This window comes from Cinclus cinclus, chromosome 31 (assembly GCF_963662255.1).
Source record: "Cinclus cinclus chromosome 31, bCinCin1.1, whole genome shotgun sequence".
Lineage (NCBI taxonomy): Eukaryota > Metazoa > Chordata > Aves > Passeriformes > Cinclidae > Cinclus > Cinclus cinclus.
The window spans coordinates 1,227,635-1,242,456 of record NC_085076.1 but is presented as its reverse complement, the minus strand read 5'-3'; the positions used below and the strand labels follow the sequence as shown (position 1 = coordinate 1,242,456).

Genomic DNA, 14,822 nt, shown 5'->3' with positions numbered 1-14,822 from the left:
GGGCTCAGCAAACCACAGCCAGGCCACTTCCCCCCACAGAATTCTCACTTTTGCAGCAGCTCAAAAGCTGCCAGAATCAAAGGCAAGGGGGTGGGGGGAGCCTCAGGTCCTGGCTGCCACCTGGGGCTGGCCAGAGCAGGGCTGGCCAATGCCCATCCCTGAGCAGTGGGGCTGGGCCATGGCCGGGCCCCACACCTGGATGGCCACTGGCTCCCAGCAGGAGGACTTTGGGAGCTCCTTCCTGCCTGGGGCTCCATTCCCAAGCTGCTCTTGCCGGCTCAGATCCTGCACGGGAGGAGGGAGAATGGAGAAGTCTGGAACCCCCCGGAGCCACCATCCCCCAGGACAAGACCCCCTCGGGCAGGATGTGTCCCCCTGGGACAGGAACCCCCAGGACAGGAGCCCTGGATGTGCCCCCCAGGACAGAACCTGCCCCGTGTGGCTCTCAGCACAAACAGCCTCTTCCTCCTGCTGCAGGAGAGAGAAAGTGAAAGTGTTGGGGGGCACAGCTGGACACCCCCATGCCCCACAGCCTCCCCACCCCTCCCTGCAGACCCCTCACCCTCTGCTTCCCCCACCCTGGGGTTCCCCCAACCCATTCCCTGATCAGGTGTTCTACAGGATCATCAAGTCCGGAACAGGTTGTGGTGGGGTTGTGTGAAATTGAGGGATTAAAGGAAGGGAATAGAAATTGAAGACTGGAAAATGTCCCTGGGACGTCAGGGGGACACAGACCCAGAGCCACTTGGAATGTTCCTTGGGGGTTTAGGTGACCACCTCAAACCACGGGACATCCCGGGCTACAGAGCTGGGCCCTGGGTGACCCCAAAATCTGAGGTACCCAGGGCAGGAGCTGTGACCCATGGGGCCTGCCCAGCCACTGCCCATCCCTGGCACCCCCATTCCCCTGGGACCCCAACCAAGGCACCCCCATTCCTTGTGTCCCCCTGCCCTGGGACCCCCATCCCAGGAATGCCATTCCACACGGTCTCCATTTCCAAGGATCCCCATCCAGGCAGTTTTAGCCTCTGGGACCTCCCCTTCCCTTGTGGATCATGATTTCCCCAGGACCCCCCATGTCCCTGGGACTTCCATCGGTGGGATTTATCCCATGATCACAAATCCCTGGAGGCCACTCTGGTCTGTGACCCTCATCCCCAGCTCTGACTCCACCCAAACCTTGGGACCCCCATTCCCATGTGTCCCCATCCCTGGCACCCCAGTGACATTGAAACACATCCTGGGTCCCAGCACGACCCCAACCTCCAAATTGTGGACACATCCTGTCCCCACCATGTCCCACCATCACCCCCATGTCCCACAAGGTCCCCACCCTGCCCCCATCCTGTCCACACCCCTCCCCAACCAAGGGCCACCTACACACGAAGACGAGACCTGAGCTCGCTTCCTGTCCCTTCATCCCAAGAGCCGCCAGCCAGGGGACAGGTGGCCCTGGCAGCGAGTGACAGCCAGTGCCCATGGCCGGGGACACCGGGATGGCCGGGAAGGTGGCGCTGCTCCTGTGGGGTGAGTGCCCTGGGCACGGGCCTGACTCCCCGGGGATGGGCCCTGGTGAGGCAGAGACCGGTGGGGAGGGGGCACAGGGGGGGCTGTGGGGCCCCCTGAGGTCCCCAAGGCCAGCAGAGCCAGTGCATGGTCATGGACCCCGGTGTGACCAGAGTGGTGGGGACAGGAACAGGGGAACTGGGATGGGGAACTGGGGACAGAGATTTTGTGACAGGGATGTAGGGGTAGCTGTGGAGAGAGGGGCAGAGAGACAGGGATGCAGGGACAGGGACAAGGGCCACGTCCCATGCAGATGGGCCATGGGGACAGGAGCCATCACAATGGGATCACGGGCACAGGGCCATGGGGATGTGGCCATGGGGATGTGGCCATGGGGACAGGTGCTGTAGGGCTGGTGGGGGTGACCTGTGCACACATGGGGTGTCCACAGTGTCCCCATGTTCTGCCTCAGCCCAGGGTGACAGGAGTGTCCCAGTCCTCAAAACCTCCGTGCTACCCCACTGTCCCCGTGGGAACAGACAGTTTTGGGGACAGACACCACGGCAGGTGCCCCAGGTGCTGCTGTCCCTGCAGGGCCACCCCCACCCAGCCCTGTCACTTCTCCCTTCCAGCCCAGACCCTCGGCCTCGCTGGTGAGTCCTCGGGGGATGCCATGTCCCCGCCCTGCTCTCCCCATCCCTGCGCTGGCCCTGGCAGGCTGGTGTCCCCTGTCACCCGCAGGTGCCCAGACCACCCAGCTCCTCGTGCAGCCCCCCTGGACCCCGGCGGTGCTGTGGGACCGGGTGACACTGACCTGCCAGGGCTCGGGCACCGCCGGTGCCACCACCTGGTACAAGGACTGGCAGCGCTGGGGGCAGGATGGACGCGACAGCTTCCTTGTCACTGAGAGTGGCACCTACACGTGTGACAGACCCGGCAGTGGGCTCAGCTACCCCGTGCTGGTGTCAAATGGTGAGGGGGGATCTGAAATGCTCAGGGTGGCTCCCTGAGAGCTCTGGGTGGGCTCCAGTCTGTGGGTGGCCTCACAGCCCTCGTGTGGCCAGAGCCTGTCCCCTGCACACAGGGACATCCCAGTGCATCCCAGTGCACCCCAGTGCGGTGGGACCCCACTGGCGACAGCTGTGCCACGGGGCTGCTCCTGGTGTCCCTGGGACCCTCCCACGCACTGGACACTGCAGTCAGATGTCCCCGGTGCCATGGGCACTCACTTTGGAGCTGTCTCAGGCTCCTCAGTGTGACGGGACCCTGCTGTCCCACAGAGCCGCTGGTGCTGCAGGTGCCAGCATGGGCACTGCTGGAGGGGGACACGGTGACACTGCGCTGCCGGGGCCGGCCGGACAAGCCTGTCAGCATCGTGCGATTTTACCGGGACAACCAGAATTTGAGTGGGTCCATGAACAGCACGGAGATGTCCCTGTCCCATATGCAGCTTCACAGCAGTGGTCGCTACCGCTGCACAGGCTGGGTAGGCTCAGTAGTTAAATTATCAGCACCAGTATCAGTCACAGTGCATGGTGAGCACCCCCAGGCTGGAACCCCAATATCCTGATACCCCCAAAGCCACTTCTCAGTGCACTTAGAGTCATCTCCCCATTCTCGTCTCCTTTCCCAGAACTGATGCTGGTCTTGTTTCGGGAAGGTCCCTCCGAGCTCACCGAGGGGTCCCCCCTCAATCTCAGCTGCCTCAGCACCCCCAGCCCCCTGCGGCCCCCAGCCCCCCTCCTGTACAGCTTCTACCGGGATGGGCAGAGGGTGGGGGGCCCGCAGGGGTCCCCGCACCTCCTGGTGCCTGCTGCGGGAGTCTCCCACTCGGGGAATTACACCTGCGAGGTGAGCTCTGAAGGGGGGACCATGTGGAAGATCAGTGACCGGCTCGGCGTCACGGTGCGCAGTGAGTGCGGGGATGGGCACGGGGAGCCCCCTGAGCCCTCCCAGGTCTCCCATCCCCGCTCAACCTCTCCGTGCTGCCCTGCCTTCCCAGCTCCCTCCCTGAGTCCTCCCATCACTTTCTCTGGTGCCTCCATCCCTCACCAGGTCCCCTCACCCCTCCCTGGAGAAGCTGCTCCTCCCTCTCCACTGTCCCTCCATTGTCTATATGTCCCACCATCCCTGTCTGGGTCCCCAACATCTTCCCTGGGGTTTCCTTCAACCGTCTCCATGCGTCACCACTCTCAATCTCCCATCCTTCTCTGACATCCCTTCCACCACTTTCCAATCCTCTCCGCCATGTTTAGACCCTCTTCTTCCTAACTGGGACATCTCCACCCGACTCCAATTTGCCCCCTCTCTGCGTCCCTCGCTGCTTCCCGGAGTCCACCACTCCTCCCATATCCCCAGTCCCAACTGTGTTCCCCTGCAGGGGTCCCACCCTCGGGAGTGTCTCTGTTGGTGCAGCCCCCTGGGGGACAGGTGACACTGGGGGACAGCCTGGTGCTGAGCTGCACAGTGACCATGGGGACAGGTCCCCTGTCCTTCTCCTGGCACCGGGAGGGCTCGGGGGCAACCCAGGGCACCGGCCCCCGCCTGGAGCTGCGGCACGTTGGGGACAATGACAGCGGCCACTACCAGTGCCGGGTCAGCGACGGTGAAAGCGTGGCCCAGAGTGTCCCCCTGAATGTCACTGTCCTGGGTGAGCGGGACCCTCGGGCTGGGGGTGACCCCACCCACAGCATCCCCATCCTCCTCGGCCACGTGCCAGCCCTGTCTGTGTCCCCGCAGTGCCCGTGGCCAATGCCACCATCACCCCCGGTCCCCCGGCACTCCAGGTGCGCCCAGGTGACCCCGTGACCCTGCGCTGCTCGGTGCAGGTGGGCTCAGCCCCTGTCACCTTCACCTGGCTGTACAACGGCCAGGAGCTGGCCCGGGGTCCCCTCCTAGAGCTTGGGGACGTCGATGTGGGACATTCGGGCACCTACCAGTGCATGGCCACAAACCAGCTGGGACAGGACGGGCACCGCGTCTTCCGGGCACTCAGCCCAGAGCTGGCCCTGGAGGTGACACCACAGGGAACCACTGGACACCTCTGGATCACAGGTGGGGTCACACGGTGTCACTGGGATTGCAGGACCCCAGGAGTGACAGGTGACCCTGATGTGTCCCTTCTGTCCCCAGCAGTGGCCGCAGGGCTTGGCGGGTCCCTCCTCTTCCTGGTGCTGCTTGTGGGTGGAGCTGTGGGCTGGCGCCGGTGGAACAACATGGGTGGGTGACAATGGGGACAGTTGGGTCCCCAGGCAGCTGGGGGGACACCAAAATCTCTGGGGGTGGTGGGGCGGCACTTACAGCCACATATTTGGTCTGCTTTCTGCCCTGAGGACTTTTTCTCGGGGCCCTGAATGATTTGCAGTTGTGTTGGAGGCCCTTGCAAGGCTTTTAGGCGTCCTTTCAGTGATTCTGGGGGAATTTGGAGGGTTTCCCTCCCTGCCCAGATAGAGCTTCTAGGGACTCAGATGGTCCAGTGTACTGGGGTTGTTCAGAGATTCTGGGGGGGCAGGAGGGGTCCTCAGGGTTCATTGGGGAAATTGAGGGTGCAGAGGGCCTTCACGACTCCTGAGAGGGGTCAAGGTCCTGGGACCCCACAGTTACCCCTGCCCTATTTCCTTTGCAGCTGCCAGGAAGCAGCAGGAAAGGTGAGTGGGGAGCCCAAACCACACTCCCATCTTTGACCCCAACCCCCAGATCCCCCTGTCTCTCTCACACATCCCCTTTATTCCCTTAGGCCCCTTCCGGAGCCCCCAGCCCCCCCAGAGGAGGGGGAGGTGCTGTACACCCACGTCGTGATCACCGAGCAGATGGGGGGTGAGTCCAGGCTGGGACAAACGCAGAGGAACACGTCACCCATGAGTGTCCCCCCAGCCAGATGCCACAGCCAGTGTCTCTCGCAGCGTCCCCCCGTGCCACCACACTCCAGGATCCCCAGGTGACCTACGCGGAGCTGCCAGCAACCCATGGGCGACCAAGGGAATCTGGGGACATCTACGGGAATGTGCTGTGACACTGGGGGAATGACTGGGCACTGGGGGCACTGGGAGCACTGGGGGCACTGGGGGCACTGGGGGACCCCAACCATGGGCAGTCATAGACCTGTGTATGTCCCACTGCTCCCGTGAGTTCCCAACATTCACGGGTAGGTGGGCACAACTTGGGGCTCACGTGTGAGGCTGCACAGGGCACCCAGAGCTCCCCATGCCCCCAGAACCCACAGGGCCATGCCCACCCCCCTTCTACTGTCACCACTGACTCACCATTCCACATCCAAGTGCTCCCACAACCCTCAGAGATTTCCCCATTCCCTCCCCACTGTGCTCTCAGTACCCCCATGGCCTCCCTGTTTCTCCTCCCAGTGCCTCTCCATTTCTCCCAGTAGATCCAGGTGCTTCCCATTCTCTCTCCCAGTAGCCCTGTCCTCCCAGTGCCTCTGCAATGCCCCTCTGAGCACTCCCAGCACACCCACGGCTCCTCATCTCTCCTCCCAGTGCCAGGGGAACACAGGACTCATTGCCCTCTCATTGGCACCAAAATGCAGCTTTTTGGTTCAACTGGCAGACATGATGTTTCTTTGTTCAGCTCTGTCGGGCTTTAGGAATGGGATTCTCCACATTTGGGCTCCCACTAAAAACCAGTGCTCTGGATTGCCTTCTCTGCTCTCTCAAACGCCTCCTGTGACCTGTTCCCCACACAATGGTGTCAGAAAGGCCTTGGGGGGTATTCCTCAGTCTTTCCTTTTTCCTCAGGACTCGGGATCAGGCCACGACACAGGGTGGGTATCAGGGACATGAAAAGTTGGATGTCTTTTCAGGCATTCTGAAACACCTGTGAGTGGATTGGCTGGCTTAGGCCTTGCTTTTGGTGACACATGGCCCCATGTGTCAGTCAGTCCGTCAGCCATGGCACACTGGGGACAGAGTGACGCTCTTCCGAACCCAGTCCCTGAGCAGCTGAGTGACCTGGAGTCCCAGCTTGGGACCGGGCCCTTGGTGGCCCAAGGACTTAAAAGGCAGAGCATGAGGTGGCCAAGTGTCTGACGTTGTCAGCTCATGGAGTGTCTGCTCCATCCACGCTGTATCCCAAATAATTTTGTCTTGGTTTAAAAGAGAAACATTTGCCATGGAAAGGAGGATGGAAATGGAAATGGAATGGAAAGAGGACCCCCACCTCCAAATTGTTATAATTGAAAAAACATTTTGGCTTGCACCAAAAAGAGTAAGAGAAGCAGTAACAGTTCATTACTGGGAAGTTTGTACATCAGAATAGGACAGAAAACAAGACAAGAACAGAAATTTCCAACCCGCTCAGAGCTGTTTGATCATCTTTGATGTCGTTATGAACACGGCCAGCAGGGGGCGCTGCTACAGGGAGCACTTCCGGCCAGCAGGGGGCGCTGCTGCAGGGAGCACTTCCGGCCAGCAGGGGGCGCCCCGGCGCTGCTGCAGGGAGCACTTCCGGCCAGCAGGGGGAGCTGCTGCAGGGAGCACTTCCGGCCAGCAGGGGGCGCTGCTGCAGGGAGCACTTCCGGCCAGCAGGGGGCGCCCCGGTGCCAGCTCCAACCCCTCAGGGGCCATGGCGGCCTCGGCCCCGTGAGGGACCAGGGGAAATCGCTCCTTTTGCAAACTCACGGGCACCAATCGCTCCCGCCATTACCGCCGGCAGCAGGCAGAACAGACGGAGGCAGCAGGATGGGTCCCAGTGCCCTGTGCCAGCGTAGCAGTGTCCCGGGGCCAGGCACACACCCTGCGCAACCCCCGCCACCGCTCCCCCTGATCCCCAAAGGAAGGAAGGCGGCACCAAACCCCAGGCAGGTCTCAGGTGCACAGCAGCACCTCCCGTGCCTTTGCACCACAATCCCTGAAAACCCTCAGCCTTTCACTGCCTTTTCCCCCTTCAGCCCTGGCACAGCAGCTCGGGGAATGTTCAATTGCCCTGGGATGTTGAGGAAAGCAGGCGCTCCTTGCTGGCACTGCCAGGGCTCCTCAGGGGGCTCCACAGCACCTTTGGAGCTGCTGCTCTTCCTGGGCCACTGCTGGTCCCGACACAGCAGCCACAGCGGGAGGAGGAGGAGAGGGACCAGGAGCAAACCCTTAATGAGCTGTTGTCATTCGGGCCGCGGTTTCATATTTTGGGGCTCAGATTCCCCCAGCTCGGCCCACAAGAAGTTTTTTGACTGCTGAAAAGTTTTCCTGGAGCTCCTCACCTTGGCCACTGCTCAGGGATGGGCATTGGCCAGCCCTGCTCTGGCCAGCCCCAGGTGGCAGCCAGGACCTGAGGCTCCCCCCACTCCCTTGCCTTTGACTCTGGCAGCTTTTGAGCTGCTGCAAAGGTGAGAATTCTGTGGGGGGAAATGGCCTGGCTGTGGTTTGCTGAGCCCTGCAAGAAGCACAAGACCCCGTGTGGGCCCAAGCAGTGGCTCTGCGAGGGCCTTTGATGGTTTTCAGAGCAGGGCTGACTGGAAACCCCCCCTGCAGGGGCAGCTGTGAGGGAATCAGTGCTGAAATGCAGCAATGGATCATTTGGTCCCTATCCCCAAGGGACTGAGAGAGACCCAAAAATCCTGCAAATCCCACAAGGATCTGCTCAACAACCTGAGTGGGAACCTGCCCTGTGTGAGGCGAGTCAGCAGAACTGAACAAACAAAAACCATTTCTCCTGATTTAATCCAAAATCTACACTTTGTGTGCAGTTAGAGGCACATATGTCCGGTATCCCCTGGCACTAGTGGAAGAAATGGGTAGCCCCTGAGAGCACTGTTAGCATTGGGAGCACTAGAACGGGAGCTCTGGGCAGCCAAGCATGGGACCTCCCCACTCGTGGCCACCTCCCAAGCAGGGTGGGCATCCATGAGACCCAAACAGAGGGGGAACACATTGGGGGGGCCTCGGGCAGGGAACTCCGGTTCCCCCAGTACCCCCAGAGTTCCCAGTGTACCCAGTGTCCCCCAGTCTCACAGCATGTTCTCGTAGATGTCACTGGGGTCCCAGTGTTGCCCGTGGGGTCCCGGCAGCTCCTCGTGGTCACCTTGGGGAGGTGATGGTGTGGTCCTGAGAGAGATTCCGAGGTTGGGGACATGGGTGGGGGTGTCATCCGTGGGTGACAAGTCCCTGTCCCCCCCTGTACTCACCCCCTGCCCTCTCAGTGCACACAATGTGGGGGACAAGCACCAGCCCCTGCTCAGGGGGAGCCGAGGGCTCCTGGGGAGGCCTGCGGGGATAAGGGGGGGGTCTGTGGGGGTGCGGGGCTTCCTGCAGTGAGGATAAAATGGGGGTTCAGAGCAGGAGACCCCAATCACCTTTCCTGCGGCTTCCTGAGGGCTGCAAAGAATAGGGGGAGGGGTGACTGTGGGCTCCCTAGGAGACTTGAACACCCTCGGGATTCCTGACTTCCCCCTGAGACCCAAAACACCCCTAAAAATTCCCTGAGAGAACAAGCGGAGTCCATTTATAACCCTCCAGGACCACCCCAAATCCCCCAGGACACACAGGTGAGGCCTCTGGGGGCTCAGCTACACCCAAGTCAGGAACTGTTGGTGCCACCCTCTGGCCCCAACACTCTGAGGGGCTTCACCCCAATCCCTGGGACCCCCATGCCCCCCCATTGTCACCCACCCCGGTGGTGCCACCAGTGACAGCCCCCGATGACAGCCAGGAGCAGGAGCAGGTACAGGAGGATCCTGCCGACATTCAGAGCCACTGCAGGGGACAGAGGGAACACAGCGGGGTCACACTGAACCCCAGGGGTCCTGAAAACCCCGGTGACCCCGCGTGACCCCACCTGTGATCCAGAGGTGTCCAGTGGTTCCCTGTGGTGTCACCTCCAGGGCCACCTCTGGACTGAGTGCCCGGAACACGCGGTGCCCGTCCTGTCCCAGCTGGTTTGTGGCCATGCACTGGTAGGTGCCCGAATGTCCCACATCGATGTCCTCAAGCTCTAGGAGGGGACCCCAGGCCAGCTCCTGGCCGTTGTACAGCCAGGTGAAGGTGACAGGGGCTGAGCCCACCTGCACCGAGCAGCGCAGGGTCACGGGGTCACCTGGGCGCACCTGGAGTGCCGGGGGACCGGGGGTGATGGTGGCATTGGCCACAGGCACTGCGGGGACACAGACAGGGCTGGCACGTGGCCGAGGAGGATGGGGATGCTCTGGGTGGGGTCACCCCCAGCCCGAGGGTCCCGCTCACCCAGGACAGTGACATTCAGGGGGACACTCTGGGCCACGCTTTCACCGTCGCTGACCCGGCACTGGTAGTGGCCGCTGTCATTGTCCCCAACGTGCCGCAGCTCCAGGCGGGGGCCGGTGCCCAGCGTTGCCCCCGAGCCCTCCCGGTGCCAGGAGAAGGACAGGGGACCTGTCCCCATGGCCACTGTGCAGCTCAGCACCAGGCTGTCCCCCAGTGCCACCTGTCCTCCGGGGGCCTGCACCGACACGGACACTGCCGAGGACGGGACCCCAGCTGGTACTAGGTTGGGGATGCTCAAATTCCCCCACAACATTTGAGACTGTCACTCGAAAACTCAGCCCAGTCCCAGGTCTGTCAGACGTGTAGGTGCCACTGCTGGTGACAAGGAAGCTGTCAGGTCTGTCCTGCCACCAGCGCCGCCCGTCCTTGTACCAGGTGGTGGCACCGGCGGTGCCCGAGCCCTGGCAGGTCAGTGTCACCCGGTCCCACAGCACCGCCGGCGTCCAGGGGGGCTGCACGAGGAGCTGGGTGGTCTGGGCACCTGCGGGTGACAGGGGACACCAGCCTGCCAGGGCCAGTGTGGGGCTGGGGACAGCGGGGCGGGGACATGGCATCCCCCAAGAACTCACCAGCGAGGCCGAGAGTCTGGGCTGGAAGGGAGAAGGGACAGGGCTGGGGACAAGGTTGGGTGGCACAAGGTGGCATATGGAGGTCCCAGGAGTGTGGGGCTCAGAGAGAGTGGGGGGCCAGGAAAAGGAGTCCTGGATAATGGGGGATCCCAATGAAAAGGATAAGGATGCCAAGGGAATGGGGGGTCCTGTGGGACTGGAGGGTCCTGTGGGAATGAAGATTCTGGGGAAAGAGGGATTGTAGGGGATGGAATTTTGGGCAGGGGATTTCCTTTGGGATGGGGGTCCGGTGTCATGGAGACCCTCGGGAAAGGCAGTCCTGGGATGGGGGTCCCAAGGCAAGGGGGACAGAAGGAATGGGGGTGCCTTGATTGGGGTCCCAGGGGAAGGGGGTTGCCAGGGATGGGCAGTGGCTGGGCAGGCCCCATGGGTCACAGCTCCTGCCCTGGGTACCTCAGATTTTGGGGTGATCCAGGACCCAGCACAGCCCCCAAAATGTGCTGCTGCTTTGGGGGAGGCACCCCAAAGGCAGATTTCAAGGGTCTCTGGGTCTGTGCCCACACACACCCCCAGGGACTTTTTCCTCTCTTCGTTTCCATTTGCTTCCATTAATCCCTCAATTTCACAACCCTCCATTGATGATCAGGGGGGCACCTGAGCAGGGAACGGGTTGGGGGAACCCCAGGGTGGAGGAAGCAGTGGGTGAGGGGTCTGCAGGGAAGGGTGGGGAGGCTTTGGGGGACGGGGGTGTCCAGCTGTGCCCCCCAACACTTTCACTTTCTCTACAAAGGGAAAAGTTCTTTCACTTTCTTTTCCGCCTGAGAGTCACACGGGGGCGGGTTCGATGCTCGGGGGCGCATTCGGGAATCCCGTCCGGGCACGAGCGTGGAAAGCCGGAGCAGCGGCTCTGCGGGAGCTGCCGGAGGTGACCCCGGCTGGATGGCGACAGTGGCCCCGGACTCGCTGTCGCGGCCGCTCGGGACACGCGGCCACCGCCGGTCCCCGCAGGCCGGGACAGTCCCGACCCTCGCAGCGCGATGGCAGCCGCGACCTGCGACAGCGACCCGAGCCCGGGACTCCGCTCCCGCGGTGCCGGGGGCTCCTCCCCGCGCTCCCGGGACCCCTCCGCCCTCCCGGCACCTCCGGGGCTCGGACGCCGCTCGGGGAGCGCCGGCTGCGGGGCTTTGGGCACCGGCGGGCACCGGGCAGGGCTGGAGCCGGGCCGGCCTTGGGGGGCGATTTGGGGACAGCCCCGGCTCCGTCCCGGGGCTCTCGGGGCGCTGCCGCCGCTGCCGGGCTCCGGCTCGGCCCAGGGGCTCGGCAGCAGCGGGATCGGTGCCCGAGGCCATCCCGAGGTGCCCGAGCCCTCGGCCGGGTGTCACCGAGAGGGGACAAACAGGGAGCGGCAGCTGCTTCCCCTCTGCGGGGCAGCTGCGAGGGAACCAGTGCGGAATGGAGCATTTGGTCCCTGTCCCCAAGGGACTGAGAGAGCCCCAAAAATCCTGCAGATCCCACAAGGATCTGCTCAACAACCTCAGCGGGACCCAGCCCGATGCGAGCTGAGCCAGCAGAGCTGAACAAACAAAAACCACTTCTCCCGATTTAACCCAAAAACTGTGATTTGTGCGAAATAAGAGGGACAAGGGTCCTGTGCTCCCCACTCGTGGCCACCTCCCAGGCAGGATGGGCATCCATGAGACCCAAACGGAGGGGGAACACACGGGGGGGGGGGGCCTCAGTCAGGGAACTCCAGTTCCCCAGGTACCCACCGTGCCCCCAGTGTACCCCAGTCTCACAGCACATTCTCATAGACGTCACTGGGGTCCCAGGGTTGCCTATGGGGTCCTGGCAGCTCCTCGAGGTCACCGGGGGGAGGTGATTGTGGGGACCTGAGAGAGATTCCGGGGTTGGGCACATGGGTGGGGGTGTCACCCGTGGGTGACGAGTCCCTGTCCCACCCTGTACTCACCCCTGCCCTCTCAGTGTGCACAATGTGGGGGTCCAGCGCTGGCCCCTCCTCCGGGGGGTCGAGGGCTCCTGGGGAGGCCTGCGGGAATAAGGAGGGGTCTGTGGGAGTGCGGGGCTTCCTGCAAAGAGGGTAAAATGGGGGTTCAGACCTGGAGCCCCACACTCACCTTTCCTGCGGCTTCCTGAGGGCTGCAAAGAAAAGGGTGACTGTGGGGATCTCAAACTCCTTGAACACCCTCAGAACACCTGACTGCTTTCTGAGCGTTCAAACTCTTCCAAAACCCCTGACAGAACCCCCAAAATCACTGCATGATCCTCCAGGACCTCACCAAATCCCCCAGGACACACAGGTGAGGTCTCTGGGGGGCTCAGCTACACCCGAGTCAGGAACTTTTGGGGGCCACCCTCTGCCCCCACACTCTGAGGGGCTTCGCCCCAATCCCTGGGACCCCCATGCCCCCCCATTGTCACCCACCCCGGTGGTGCCACCAGTGACAGCCCCTGATGACAGCCAGGAGCAGGAGCAGGTACAGGAGGGTCCTGCCGACATTCAGAGCCACTGCAGGGGACAGAGGGGACACAGCGGGGTCACACTGAACCCCGGGGGTCCTGAACACCCTGGAGACCCCGTGTGACACCACCTGTGATCCAGAGGTGTCCAGTGGTTCCCTGTGGTGTCACCTCCAGGGCCAGCTCTGGGCTGAGTGCCCGGAACACGCGGTGCCCTGTCCCAGCTGGTTGGTGGCCATGCACTGGTAGGTGCCCGAATGTCCCACATCGATGTCCTCAAGCTCCAGGAGGGGACCCCGGGCCAGCTCCTGGCCGTTGTACAGCCAGGTGAAGGTGACAGGGGCTGAGCCCACCTGCACCGAGCAGCGCAGGGTCACGGGGTCACCTGGGTGCACCTGGAGTGCCGGGGGACCGGGGGTGATGGTGGCATTGGCCATGGGCACTGCGGGGACACAGACAGGGTTGAGGCCAGTTGGAGGGGATGGCACCAGGCATGGGGCGAGGGGGGAGTAAGAGGGATGGGTTTGATGGGGAAATGTTGTGGATGGGGTCACCCCATGGATGGGTGTGGGTCTGCAGAGAGCCAGGAGGGGACACAGGGCTGAGGCGCAAGAACACAAGGAATATTTCTGGGGGACATGGTTGTACTCAGGTGGGGGTCCTGTGGGGACTCTCGGAGCTCCCTGTGCCCATCCCCTCACTCACTGTGCACCGTGACGCCGAGCCGTGCGCTGATCTTCCACACGGTCCCCCCTTCAGAGCTCACCTGGCACCTGTAATTCCCTGAGTGGGAGAACCCCACGGCGGGCACCAGGAGCTGCGGGGACCCCTGCGGGCCCCCCACCCTCTGTCCATCCCGGTAGAAGCTGTACAGGAGGGGGACTGGGGGCCGCAGGGGGCTGGGGGTGCTGAGGCATCTGAGATTGAGGGGGGACCCCACGGTGAGCTCGGGGGGACCCTCCAGCTCCAGCACAGAGAAGAGCTCTGGGAAGGAGATGGGGGTGGGGAGTGTGACACTGAGTACACTGAGAAGTGGCTTTGGGGGTGTCAGGATATTGGGGTTCCAGCCGTGGAGGTGCTCACCGTGCACTGTCACTGTCAGTGACAGTTCTGGGACCATCCAGCCCTCGAAGCAGTAGCGGCCGCTGTTGTTGAGTCGCAGGCGGGACAGGAACGCGTCGGTGTCTTGGAAGGACTCCCCCAGCTCCTTCTCGTTCTTGTAAAATCACACCCTGGTCTCAGGGATGTCCGGCCAGCCCCGGCAGCGCAGTGTCACCATGTCCCCCTCCAGCAGTGCCCGTGCTGGCACGTGCAGCACCGGCCACTGTGTGGGACAGGAGGGTTGGTTGTTGGTGGCACTTGGTGGGGGTAGGGTGGTCACAAGCTGGGGACAGGCTATGGGCAGGGTGGGGACAAGTCTGGGTGGTACAAGGTGGGACATGGAGTTCCCAGGCATGGTGGGCTCAGTGGGAGTGGGGAGACAAGGATGGGAGTCCCAGGGGAATATGGGCTCCCGGGATTTGGGGTCATGGATGGGGGTCTGAGGGATGAGGGTCCTGTGGGAATGGGGGATCCTGGGAGAATCAAGGCTCTTGGGAAAGCAGGGTTAAAGGGGATGGAATATATGGGAGAGAGTTCCTTGGGAATGGTGGTCCTGGGACATGGAGACCCTGGGGAATGGCAGTTCTGGGATGGGGATAAGGGGGGACAGAAGGAACGGGGATCCCACGATTTCAAGGGAATGGGATGCCAGGGATGGGCAGTGGCTGGGCAGGAACATGGGTCACAGCTACTTCTCTGGGGGCTTTAGATTTTGGGGTGACCCAGGACCCAGCACAGCCCCCAGATGTGCTGCTGGTATGGAGAAGCTGTCCCCAGCCTGTCCCCAGTTTGTGGCCACCCTGCCCCCACCAAGTGCCACCAACATAATGAGATAAGACCTGACGTCTCTTCCTTCCCCTTTGTCCCAAGAGCCACCAGCCAGGGGACAGGTGGCCCTGGCAGCGAGTGACAGCCAGTGCCC

The 14,822-nt window shown here is 62.6% G+C and overlaps 1 protein-coding gene across 1 annotated transcript; it reads left to right on the top strand.

Annotated features, from left to right (window-relative positions):
- The first annotated feature begins 178 nt into the window (after nt 1–178).
- LOC134055082 (Fc receptor-like protein 2) lies at nt 179–7,284 on the top strand. Its single transcript, XM_062511215.1, has 14 exons — nt 179–250; nt 1,427–1,508; nt 2,139–2,159; nt 2,248–2,478; nt 2,787–3,041; nt 3,140–3,418; nt 3,887–4,156; nt 4,246–4,560; nt 4,639–4,725; nt 5,132–5,153; nt 5,243–5,322; nt 5,409–5,509; nt 6,258–6,283; nt 7,113–7,284. Exons 1-14 carry the CDS (start codon nt 179–181, stop codon nt 7,282–7,284), a joined length of 2,013 nt encoding a protein of 670 aa, XP_062367199.1.
- The last annotated feature ends 7,538 nt before the right edge of the window (nt 7,285–14,822 follow it).

Coding starts and splice junctions, on each gene's coding strand:
- LOC134055082 (XM_062511215.1), top strand. CDS start 179: ATGGCCGGGCCCCACACCTGGATGGCCACTGGCTCCCAGCAGGAGGAC. Junction 4,726..5,131: donor GCGCCGGTGGAACAACATGG/GTGGGTGACAAT, acceptor TTTCCTTTGCAG/CTGCCAGGAAGCAGCAGGAA. Junction 5,154..5,242: donor GCCAGGAAGCAGCAGGAAAG/GTGAGTGGGGAG, acceptor TTATTCCCTTAG/GCCCCTTCCGGAGCCCCCAG.